Source organism: Sinocyclocheilus rhinocerous, unplaced genomic scaffold (genome assembly GCF_001515625.1).
Source record: "Sinocyclocheilus rhinocerous isolate Xijiao unplaced genomic scaffold, SAMN03320098_v1.1 scaffold1658, whole genome shotgun sequence".
Taxonomy (NCBI): Eukaryota; Metazoa; Chordata; class Actinopteri; order Cypriniformes; family Cyprinidae; genus Sinocyclocheilus; species Sinocyclocheilus rhinocerous.
Window position 1 is genome coordinate 283649 of NW_015661880.1, and position 13500 is coordinate 297148.

At 33.8% G+C, this 13500-nt stretch overlaps 1 protein-coding gene across 1 annotated transcript in view; it reads left to right on the plus strand.

The window, feature by feature from the left end:
• The window catches only part of LOC107726722 (RING finger and transmembrane domain-containing protein 2-like), a 36861-nt gene extending 29894 nt beyond the window's left edge, over positions 1-6967 (plus strand). The window contains exons 9-12 of the mRNA XM_016536414.1: positions 4759-4908; positions 5151-5216; positions 6030-6131; positions 6561-6967. Of these exons, the coding sequence (XP_016391900.1) occupies positions 4759-4908; positions 5151-5216; positions 6030-6131; positions 6561-6695 (453 nt within the window). The 3' untranslated portion in view covers positions 6696-6967. The remainder of the gene's footprint in view (positions 1-4758; positions 4909-5150; positions 5217-6029; positions 6132-6560) is intronic.
• The last annotated feature ends 6533 nt before the right edge of the window (positions 6968-13500 follow it).

Here is a 13500-nt window from a genome sequence, read left to right on the forward strand (position 1 = left end):
TGAATACTTTCCGTACCCACTGTATATATATATATATACACACATATTATATTAATCATATATTAATATTAATAATTGAGTATTATTTTCTGCGGAGCTTGATATCGTTTCTTCATAAAACTGGATTATGGCCAATATTAGTTTGCTTCTGCCATTATTCTTTAATTGACATGCTCTAAATTCTGAACTGAAAGAAATTTTATAAATACTATCATGGCGACTTGAATGCAGTATTTTGTGAATTGAAACTGATGGAGAGAATAGTTGGGGAATGAGCGTCAGATTCAAACCCAAGCCTCCCATATGAGAAACAGATACAAAAAAAGTTTTAAAACGTCTTATGTTGCCTTTTGATAAATTAAACCGTTTCCCACCCTGAGGACCTCCTTGTGCGTTCGATAATTGTTTTCTTCATTGTTGTTTTGAAATCACAGACACGGCTGTTAAGACTAAGAGGAAATGTGTCGCTCCCCCATGATGCAGTTGGCCTAACTTTTCAGTAGTTGGATGGGTTCCAGCTCCAGTTTGTCTAATCGCTAAGTGTGAGCGAGTACAGGGCTGCAGGGACTCTGGCTAAGATGAATTGCTTGCGTTCTGAGGTTACAGATCTCCGTCAGTCAGCTAGCAAGCTCCCCAACTGGGTGATTAATCGATGTCAGGTGGAGTCCAACAAGTCATTATGCATCCTGTGCTGTGACTAGTGTCAGGCCATCAGCACTTGATGTGGGTGATTACGACTTGAGACATTCATCTGGAGTTTCACAAGATGATTGTGGAATCAGGATTAGTTATTAACTAGAACTGACCAAACTGAGATACACAGACCTTTGTGAATAATATTAATAACAATACATTTAATTTATTATTCATACACTACCTTTCAAACGTTTGGGGTCAGAAAGATTTTTCAGTGTTTCTGAAAGAAGTCTCTTATGATCACCAAGGCTGCAGTGATTTGATCCAAAATACTGTAAAAACAGAACTATTGTAAAATGTTATTGCGGTTTTATATTTTAAATTGTAATTTATTCCTGTGATCAAAGCTGAATTTTCAGTGTCACATGATCCTTCAGAAATTGTTCTGATGTGCTGATTTATTATTATTATCGGTGCTGAAAACAGTTGTGCTGCTTAATATTTTTGTGGAAACTGTGCTACATTTTTTTCAGGATTTTTTGATGAACAGAAAATAAAAAGAACATCATTTATTTGAAATAAAAATATTTGGTAAAAAATCTAAACAGTTTCTTCTATAAAATCTGTATAGTGCAATGTTGTGCAAAATTTTTCTAAAAAAAAAATTTCATTGGTTGCTAGGGTGTTCTGAGTAGTTGCTAGGTGGTTGATGTCATCCTTCCAACAGTTTAGTTTTTTTCCCACTTATTTCATCTTTACCAAGCAAAAGATTTTTTAATTAGTCAAAATAAATCATAAATGCAAACAATTATAGATCTTGATTTAATTTAAAAATACATCCATTGTTTATAAATAGCTATAAATATCATAACACAATAAATGCTCTGCCTGAATAGTTTTTTAATAATTGTCTGCTCCCTGTGTTGGATTATACAACTCTTTACTGTCTATCATCACAGGAGATTTTTTTTGGTGTAATCACTATTTCAAGTTTCAAAGTTGTTGGTTCTTTTATGTTCAGTGTTTTTAGAGCTGATTTTAGGCTTTTTGATCAAAACCCACTTCATATGAGCCACACTTAACATCATTTATTTGAAATAAGAATATTTGGTAAAAAATCTAAACAGTTTCTTCTATAAAATCTGTATAGTGCAATGTTGTGCAAAATTTTTCTAAAAAAAAAAAAAAGATTGTCCTTACCTGTTTTTTCATTGGTTGCTAGGGTGTTCTGAGTAGTTGCTAGGTGGTTGATGTCATCCTTCCAACAGTTTAGTTTTTTTCCCACTTATTTCATCTTTACCAAGCAAAAGATTTTTTAATTAGTCAAAATAAATCATAAATGCAAACAATTATAGATCTTGATTTAATTTAAAAATACATCCATTGTTTATAAATAGCTATAAATATCATAACACAATAAATGCTCTGCCTGAATAGTTTTTTAATAATTGTCTGCTCCCTGTGTTGGATTATACAACTCTTTACTGTCTATCATAACAGGAGATTTTTTTTGGTGTAATCACTATTTCAAGTTTCAAAGTTGTTGGTTCTTTTATGTTCAGTGTTTTTAGAGCTGATTTTAGGCTTTTTGATCAAAACCCACTTCATATGAGCCACACTTTCAAGCCACACTCGACTCTGAGACAGCAAAAGCATAATCTGACAGCTACAGGCCACTGTGGCGTCTGCAGAGGAGCCAAACCCAACTAAAGAAGCCTAGAATAGAATATTCTGAAATATAATTTTAGATAACTGTTAAAAAAGAGGGAGCGTCTGGCAATGTATTTTAAATATCTAGTGCATTTTTTGGGGCCTGTTAAGCAAGGAGCATAGTTGGTTATATTTGAAGCATTCTAGTTTTGTTGTGTTGTTCTCTGTGGGTGTAGATGCAGAGAAAGCGTCGAGTGTTGCCCTTTGACACTGAAATTAGATGAGTTGTACAGCTATCCTGCTACTTTTCTAATGTTCTGATTAGGTTTGGGAAGGGTGGGCTTGTTATATTTTATGTGGGTAGCAGGTGTACTGCGTTTCTGCCAGTTTTGTTTGCCATGCGGTGTGAAATTGCCAGGAGAGCGCAGAGCGCTGGACTGTGGCCATATTTCGGTAGAAGAACACCCCCCTCCATGTCACAGCATCTTTAAAGCTTGAGGGTAAGATGTTCACAGTTAATGAACGAACAGATGAGATGAGACTGGGATCTTGTTCAAAGGCAGCTACAGGAAGGATGTGTGGATTGTTGCAGTGCTGTCATCTCATGCCGGCGCTTGAGTAGTTTGTAAAGATATTGTTAAACAGTTGGCCGTCATAGCTGGAAGTCTTACAAACATCATAGTAAAATGAGACGATTTGATTTTATAAACACGTAGTTAATAATAATGAGTATTATAATTATAATGTGTATTATTATTATTATTATTATTTTTTACTATGCTAGCTGTTTTATACAGTGCTCAAAACACATTTATTCCACAAACTTCATGAATATGATTGATTGTATAACAAGTATATTGTTTCAGATTATTCATTTTTAATTATGATTAGTCTGTATGATTTAATAAACATTTTCTGGAAAATAGTAATAATAATAATTTAAAATTATTATCATACTTGAGCAGTAAGATTTTTTTATGTTTTTTAAAGAAGTCTCTTCTGCTCGCCAAGCCTGCATTTGTTTGATCCAATGCACAGCAAAAACAGTAAAATTCTGAAATATTTTTACTATTTAAAATATCTATTTGAATATATTTTAAAATGTAATTTATTCCTGTGATTTCAAAGCTGAAGTTTTAGTATTGTTACTCCAGTCACATGATCCTTCAGAAATCATTATAATATTCTGATTGGCTGCTCAAAAAAACATTTATTATTATTATTATGTTGAAAACAGCTGAGTAGAATTAGAATTATTAAAACATATACACTACCAGTCAAAAGTTTTTGACCAGAAGGTTTTTTTAATGTTTTTTAAAGAAGTCTCTTCTGCTCACCAAGCCTGCATTTATTTGATCCAAAGCACAGCAAAAACAGTAACATTTTGAAATATTTTTACTATTCAAAATATCTATTTGAATATATTTTAAAATGTAATTTATTCCTGTGATTTCAAAGCTAAATGTTTAGCATCATTACTCCAATCATACGATCCTTCAGAAATCATTCTGAATTTTTTCAGGTTTTTTTGATGAATAGGAAGTTCAGAAGAACAGCATTTATCTGAAATAGAAATATTTTGTAACATTATAAATGTTGTCTATTTCCAATAAATGCTGTTCTTTGGATCTTTCTATTCATCAAAGAATCCTGAAAACTGAGAATACTCAACTGTTTTAAATATTGATCATAATAATAATAAATGTTTCTTGAACAGCAAATCAGCATATTAGAATGATTTCTGAAGGATCATGTGACACTGAAGACTGGAGTAATGATGCTGAAAATTCAGCTTTGATCACAGGAATAAACTACATTTTAAAATATATTCAAATAGAAAGCAGTTATTTTAAATGGTAAAACATATTTCACAGTATTACTGCTGTTGCTGTATTTTGAAACAGATAAATGCAGGCTTGGAAGAGAATTCTTTAAAAAAACATTAAAAATCTTACTGTTCAAAAACTTTTGACTGGTAGTGTATTTAGCCCACAAACCTCATGAATGATAGGTTTTTATAATAAGTGTATTGTTTCAGATGACTGATTTTTAATTATGGTGAGCCACCTGTATGATTTAATAAACTTTTTGGATACTAATACTAATAATAGTAATAATAATAATAATGCATATATTATAATAATAATAATAATTATTATTATTATTATTATTGAACAGGTCTGGTCCTGATAGTTCTGATTGTTCAAAACAATGTTTCCGGTTTGCTAAAATACACCGTATAGCATCTCACTGCACAATGATTAGAGATGGGAATTATAGAAACACTAATCTTTATAATGGCTCTTTTGGTTGATTTTAATCTTTTTTAACCTTTGTGGAGTAAGTCTGATGTCTGAGCTGCTCTACCACTGCAGAAGAATTCGTTCATATCAGGCTGGAGCCTCTGAGCCTTGATCAACGGTTAAGTTGAGAGGTTTGGATGTAGATCTGTATCTGTGTGTGAATTTGCAGGGGAAGTTTTATCTGCTCATAGAGGAGCTGAGTCAACTCTTCAGAGCTTTGGTTCCCATCCAGCTGTGGTATAAGTACATCATGGGTGAAGATCCATCCAGCAGCTACTTCCTCGGTGCAACGCTGATTATCATCTACAGTCTTTGTAAGGTAGCCAATCTTGATCGTATCTCTTCCATTAATGATGAGTTTTGTTTTTTTAAGTCCTTTTTTTGTTAGAGCATTTTTTTCACACCTTTATAAAAAAGGGCCTTTATGAACGTGAAATAAATTTAATGTGGAGTTGCACTTCAGAGCCTTTCAAAATGTCTTTTTCAGAGCTCATTTTTCAGGTAATCTTTTGTGTGCGTGTGTGTGTGTGGCGTTAAATTAGCTATTTTGTTCTTTTCCAGTCATTTGATTTGTGTGGAAGAATATCTGGCATTCGGAAAGCATTCGTCATTCTCTGTAGCTCACAGGTGAGTGCTGCGTTCTCCTAGACATTGTTAAAGTAAATATTCTAAAATATTATTTAAATATTAGCCTATATATATATATATATATATATGTCTACAAAAATTAACCAACTTAAGCAGCAAAAGTTGTTTTCAACATTAATAATAGTAATAAATGTTTCTTGAGCAGCAAATTAGCATATTAGAATGATTTCTGAAGGATCATGTGACACTGAAGACTGGAGTAATGATGCTGTAAATTCAGCTTTGCATCACAGGAATCAATTGCATTTTAAAATATATTCAAATATAGAGTTCTGGCATGAAACTCTAGATGGCGCGGTCCGATAGGTCTAACTCAATCTGACCTAATGACATCATTATCACATGGCACAGCTGATTGGTTCTCTCCTGTATCGGTAGCCAATGAGCTCGCTGCTCAACATTCAAATATATGACTAGTGCAGTTGCAGCTTGCTTCAGAAACCCTCCACCTTCCCCAGCTCCACCTGTATAGATCTGCTACGAGGTGATTCATGTATGCTATATGGGGGTTATTTCATATATGTTATATTTTCAGCTGCAATATTTCTTACATGCTCACAGCAGCATGTTGTGGATGTATTGGCAGTAGCAAGTCTCTGTACTTGCTCTGCCGCAGCAGCAGTGTAGCAGATCTATTCCACCAAGACCAAATACTTTAACATTGTCATGTATATTACCATGCCAATCCCTCCGAGAGTTGTCATGACAGAAATATATTTAAATGGTAATAATGTTTCACAATATTACTGTTTTTGCTGTATTTTTGTTCAAATAAATGCATGTGTTTCACAGAGTTACGGTACGAGAGCCAGTGCTCAGCAGTGCAGTGAGGCCGGGGATGTGTGTGCGATCTGCCAGTCTGAGTTCAGAGAGCCAATCGCACTGCTCTGTCAGGTACAAGACCTTCAAACTTTCAAATAAAACAGGATGTGATTCAGCACATCAGCCTCAGACCACAATGACCCAGATTTTAATGATGACAGTTGTCATTTAGCTGACTTATTCATTTGATTCCACTAACAGTACAAGGCCATTCAAAACTATTAAATAACACAAATGGAATTCTAGGAATATTTCCACACTCTCAACTTCACGAGTAGCATCCTAGGATGCTGTTTAAAAAGTATTGAAGGAGTTGCTGTGCACTGTAAAAAATGATTGTGATTTTAACAGTAAAAGACTGTAAAAATGCTACAGTAAAAACCTGTTAACTGGTTAACAGTAAGTTTCCATACTATATACGGTGAATAAATGTAATTACATTTAATGTAATTTTACAGTAAAATACTGTTATAAATGTCTTAATGTGTTGTCTTTCTGCAGCATGTGTTCTGTGAAGAGTGTTTATGCCTGTGGTTTGACCGGGAGAGAACGTGTCCGTTGTGTCGCTCAACTGTGGTCGAAACTCCACGCAACTGGAAGGATGGCACGACGTCGGCACACTTTCAGATCTACTGAATGGAGAGCCAGCTGAATGATGAAGGTTTTCAGGTCCACTCGAATCAGATTAAACTTGTTTACCGTGCATAAAATGTTCCTGTTTGTAAGGTTGTATAAAGGGAAGTGTGACAGTATGTTACGTCATTGAATGTAATGTACAATTGCACCATTACATTATGTCTGATAACAGAGATAAGTGTTTTTTGTCTTCTTATACCTGTTTTTCAACTTTTAAAACGTATTATTAAGTAAGCATGATAATCGACTGTTTTGTAACACTTTTTTATTTGTTTATTCAAGCTATTAAACTTAAAGAAATAGTTCATCAGAACAGATTTGGAGAAATGTAGCATTACATCACTTACTCACCAATGAGCAGTGAATGGGTGCCGTCAGAATGAGAGTCCAAACAGCTGATAAAAATATCACAATAATCCACACGACTCCAGTCCATCAGTTAACACGGGGTGAATGTTTGAAACAAATTCCATCATTAAGATATTTTAGCTTTAAACTGTTGCTTCTAGCTAAAATACAAGTCCTCTATCCATAATATTGCTTTCTGCAGTGAAAAAGTCATCTTATCTGAATTGGGAAAGAAATCAAGCACTGTTTACAAGCAAAAACATATTTTTGTGGATTTTGATTTGAGAGGATGACAGGGAATGGAGTTTTTTTTTTTTTGGAGGAAGTGTTACTTTTCTGGACTTATCTTGGGCCAGAAGCAATGGTTTAAAGTTAAAACGCCTTAATGATGGATTTGTTTCTTACAAACATGCAGCTTTTCACTTCACAAGATGTTAATTAATGGACTGGAGTGGTGTGGATTACTTGTGGATTATTGTGATGTTTTTATCAGCTGTTTGGACTCTCATTCTGACGGCACCCATTCACTGCAGAGGATCCATTGGTGAGCAAGTGATGTAATGCTAAATTTCTCCAAATCTGTTCTGATGAAGAAACAAACTTTCAAATTTGAAAACAAATTTTCTGTTTTGGGTGAACTATTTCTTTAATCTGGAGTCAGATTTATACATTTTTGTAAAGGTCTAAATTGTTTATTAAAGGGGTCATATGATGCGATTTCAAGTTTTCCTTATGACACACAACTAGATGACACAAACTCTACGGCAAATTTACTGTAGGTAAGGTAAGCCCAGTAAACTGTGGTAAAATCACCACTATAATCATCTCATTGGTTTATTTCTTTTAAAAATTGTGACAACAGTAATATGTTAAAAAACATTTGATGTTGAATAAATAATTACATTAATAATACAGAATATTTCTAGGGCTTTGTTTCATAATGCCATTTAAAAGACTTCTCTGTGTATATATTTAAAGCCTTTTATTTTCATAAATGACAAAATTCACAATATCAAAATAGTGGAGGTAAAACATGTTTAAAACACGTGGTAGAAACATAAACTATAAAAGATTGTAGCTTATGTAAACATCAGTAGCATGCCCTTTGATTCACATTTTGCATGAAATCTCATTCATATCACATTTCTATATTAACACTGACACAAACAATCAAGCCAGAAGCCCTTTATAAAAAGTCTAAAAAAGATTTGTCTTCATTTGTAAACATCAAGTTCAAATACACTTAAAATCATTCTACGGCATAAATATGCTTTCCATTGAGAAGAGTACAGTGTTAAGAACAAAATAAGTAATAAATATCTCATAAAAACAACAAAGAAACAAAATCACAGCTCGGATATTGAACGGCATAGTCACTTACATGTACCTTATAACTAAATGTTAGTGCATTATGCAGAGGAGAGGTTTTGGTAGCAGTGTTTTTGGTAGCTCTCCTCTGAAGACTGACCTCGATTGATCGTGTTTTAATCATTTACAGCTTTTGCATATCCAAAGCACCCTCTCAGCTTCTACCAACAATGACTAAAACTCAGCTGTAAGCTCATCAAAGTTGAGGCAAGGCTCCTATTGCCATAGTGGTAGAAAAATGTCCTTGCAAACGCCAAGGGACAATGACATCAGCCTTTTATTTTGTAAGGGTTCCCAGGAGACACTGCTGGGTTTGACTGCACTGACCTTAAAGGGATAGTTTACCCAAAAAATGAAAATTTGATGTTTATCTGCTTACCCCTAGGGCATCCAATTCTAACCAAACAAACGTGTACCAAATGATATCGGCTCGCGGTGTTGCGGTATTCGAGAAGACTTCGGGATGAAGCATTGGTCGTTATGAAAAGTGATCAGCACGCTTGTAATGTACAGCACGGATGCGTCTGGTGTTTGCGTGTTTCTGTTACAACACTACTGCAAATGTTGTGATCTACATGGATGAGAAAACATCGACCCACTGTTTGCATGGCAAGTTTCTACAGAGTGCAGACGTGACCGGCACCTTCTCCTCTCCGGTAAATCTGGAGCGGATCATCCCAGGAGAATCTGAAGATTCATCTAATAGAGGAAAAAATGGGAATTAAGCGGAGATTGCATTATGTACCAAAACGGGCAAAAGTAAACTACATTCAGTAATTTACCATAATAGTAAATATAAATCTTTAATACTATATTGTTAATATTTATATGTAATAATGTATTTCTATTTTACTTTAACAATACATAGATATTTATATTTTATTATTGTTTTAATTAATGTTAAATAACAAAAAGTATTGTGTTAAATAAAAGAATATGTTAATTATCAACCAAAATAAATAATTTAATTAATTTAAAAAAAAATGTAATGCACACAATTGTGTAGATTTAATCTGTTGGCATTATTACCTTCCACTTAATGTGTATTTTTAATAAATAATTGATTTATGAAGGATTGAGCAATTTTTTGCTTTCCACAATACATAAAAAATAAAATATCCCAAGTAACAGCTTTATAAACAGTTTTTGTTTCATTTATTTTAGGGCTTTCATCGTTAACGCATTAACGCATGCGATTAATTTATACAATCCTTAACGCGTTAAAATAATTTAACGCAAAATTACTGAAGGAGATAAATGGTCTATGCTTCATTTCACGAAGTGTGCGATTAATCGCGATTAATCACAGAAAAACGGATGCGATTAATCCGATTAAAAATTGTAATCGATTGACAGCCCTAATTTATTTACATTTGCAAGGGTTTACTTCTGTCAAAAGCTATTAAGGTTACATTAAAGCGAGGAGTCTGTGTCACTGATACAACATGTACATTTCTGAAAACTAAATATGATGTCTTATTCTCTTAAAAAAAAAGTTTTTAGCATATTCAGCTGTACTACCTTTTTACATGTAGTTTGATAACTTACAAAATACACATTATTATTGCTATTAATACATTTAATCAATTTTACGCCAAGATAATGTGTTTCGCATAAACAAAGTATTTCTGTACATATATCAATATAAATGTCCCGTTATCTTCTGTGCTTGAGCTCATTCTTACCTGTTGCTGCTGTTGCTGTAGATCAGCAGAGCCTCGTCTCACCTACAGGTGTCGCTTTTTGACTAAAAACACCAGAAGCGTTACTTGAATGACCGTGCACACGATGTGGAAGCTTTTGATGATGCTTTCCCCGCCGCTTCGTCTTCCACCGTCGGAGATTTTGTCGTTTGCAGCCCATCTCTTCTCCAGCTGGTCTCCGATCCAGCGCAGTCGGTGCGCAAACGGCAGCGGAGCGCAAACAGAATCTCCGAGGGCGCCTAAAGTCTGCTCCACCGGCAGACAGCACATCCTCTCCTCTCTCGGCGCGCTGTAGCTGGACTCTTTTCCCTCTGCAATCTTTGTTTAGATGCGGAGAATGCCGTTTTGTTCGGCTGTCGATGGAACAGTGTGTGTTTGTTTCGGTCGGCGCTATGATTTATTAAAGTGTCACATGGTTTAGGGTTTACATCACCATCTCCCCAAAGACCGCGGTAATGGTTAACTCTTCACTGTCCTGTTCTCTCGCATCACGCGCTTTGTCTTTCCTGCAACAAGCGGGTGGTCGCGCAGTTTACAAGACATTCCTGAGATCTGTAACGGCTTACGTTGGTCGTGCTCGTTCAGATGTGAGCAGAAACTCTGTTGATGAGATTTTGAAACATTTGTAAAGGTTAAAAACATTGGCTGCGTCTCAAACCCTACTGAGCTGCCTAACTAGGCAGCATTTATGGTGCACATTATTAGAACACAATGAAGCCGGAAAATAGTAAATGCGCAGTAAAATAGAAAATAATAATTTTTTTTTGTAAATCTGAATAGTTTTTCTCATGCATTTTTATAGCCTACATTTAATATTTTTTTTAATTATTATTCTACATGCGACTTTTTAGACATCATAAGCACATGCATAAAAAGTGCATAAATGCCAATTCTAATGTATTCTTTTGTATTCTATTCTAGGGTTCTCACTTACATTTGAATATCAGTACAATTTAAAACTGATTTACTTTTTTATGCATAGTTTTAAAAAATATATATTTGTTATTACAAAATACAATAACATGTTTGATGTATTTTTAAATAAAAACCATTTTAAAAGACCATTTGAAAATTACAAGTTTTAAAATTTCCTGGCAAAAATGTAACAGATAAATAGGCCTACTTATAACTACATTAGACATACTTTTCTCATAAAATATTAAAATTGTATTGTTTTTCTGATATGCATTTTATCATGAAGGTCCTCTATTTATGTTTCAATAGATATGAAGTACATTTAAATTTATTTTTATTTTTACATTTCACTTGCTGCAACTTCTACAACATTGCTCTTTTTTGTAATTGTGCTTAGATTTTCTCTGTCACAACCATGCCAATTTTGTTCTCAGAAATTGTAACGATACTATTTCGAATTTTTTTTACATAATTTACCCAATTTCACCTAGATTTTGTCAACAAGCTGGATTTTTGTTTGCTTAACTGTAGTGACAGTTCAATATAAGGAGCTAGTAATGAAACCAGTTGTCCCATTTCATTCTTTCACTGACAAATGCTGTATGTCATAAGCTACTGTAAAGAACCTTTGACTGAATAGTTCTTTGTGGAAACAAAAATGGTTCTTCTATGGCATCGCTGTGAAGAACCTTTTAAAGCACCTTTATTTTTAAGAGTGTATTATATTAAAAGGACTATGTTTTATTGTTTTTTAAAAGTATTTAAATAACCAGGTGACTTTTGTCCCGAAAATGCAGTATATCAGAGGTCATTGAGTGAAACAGGAACAAGAAGCCATTCTGAAATCATATAAAAAACTGATAGTCATTCAACAGTGTGTGACACCATCAGATGGCACCCTAAACACCGTGTGGTGCTGCAAGAAAAGTGAGATTATTGCTCTGAAATATTTGATAATTCCACCTTTTCATGGTGTGGTAACATAGGTTCCAAAAACACATTCAGTGAAATTCCAAAAAACACTTTTATTGTGAGATTTTTGGTAAAATAAATAGATTTTGTGAATAATTGTGATTAACTTTACTGGTCAAGCTCACTGTTTGAAATGGATTGCCAGCTGATAGCCTGCAATATTAGCTGAAGTAGAAGTTCCGTCATTCAGGGTAATGGTTTTGTCATGCAGTGTAATGCAAATTCTCTGTTACACCACAGTGTCATCCATTACACTGAATAACAGTATCACTGTATCATTTTAGCATCTTATTTATATTACAGAAAAATGATGAATGTTTAACATTGACAAATAAGTGTTAAACATAATACATATTAATATTTGAATGCTTTTTTGAATTGATTAATTTGTGTTATTGATTAATTTCAGACGCATATGAACAGAGGAAGTTGCTAGGCACTGTAATAAGCCAAAAAGCTAATAAAGTAAGTGCGGACCCAGTAGCTTAGGTGGCACTCTTAAAGCCCCTTCACACCAAGAACAATAAAGATAACTATAACCGTAACTATGCTAGCCTCCACACCAATGAACGATAGCAATGTTCGTTCTAAACGTGCGCAGCAGGTTTATCTTCTGCTGCTTTAAATGCTCGAGCTCTTTAAAGTCATCAGCTGTAAAAAAAATAAAAATTAAAAATAAATCCAACAACATAAAAGAGATTCTATCATTATCTCTGTGCAGTTATCGTTATTTGTGCTGTGGAATCTGCTATTCTTTTATTTTTTAGAATTTCTTTTTTTTTAACTATATCTTTATCATTCTAGTTACCGTACTTGGTGTGAATGTGCCTTTAGCAAGGAAAAGAGAAAGATTTTGAGGATTGCAGTTGTCAGAATAATAGCTCGCCAATCAAGCTCAATAGAGATCATTTGAGGGGATTCTCCACCCAAATACTCATCCTGATAATGTCATTTATGTTGGCAAACAGAAAGTGTTAATGAATATGGCTGCAAGCAGCCATTTTTGGGTCAGAGCAAGTCAGAAACAAAGTGACAAGCTAAGCAAGCATGGCAGGGGAGCATCAGTAAAATGCTTATTATATTTTAAAATTTGCTTCTGCAGTCATTTACTCAGGAATATTATTAAAACTAATTTTATGACACAGACTAATACTAAAAACATTTCAGTTATGGGAACAATGGCAATATTATCTCTCTTTTTTGGCAAATCGTCATTTAGAGTAACAAACCATGGTCATTCAGCGTAACAGATATATTTATGTAAAAATGAAACAATATACTTATTGTGACTTGTACTTATTAAAATACAAAAAAGAATATGTGATCATACTAAATTTTATTATATTTTAAATGACTTTGACTTCCATACAAAAACTTCTTGCTGACAAATGGGTAAAACCTAGTGGTTTGAAGGACATTAGCATAGTATAAAGATTTAAAAATTAAAGTTAATTGGTATTTGAGGGCTGCACTGTGATGCTTAAATATAGTCTTTTAAT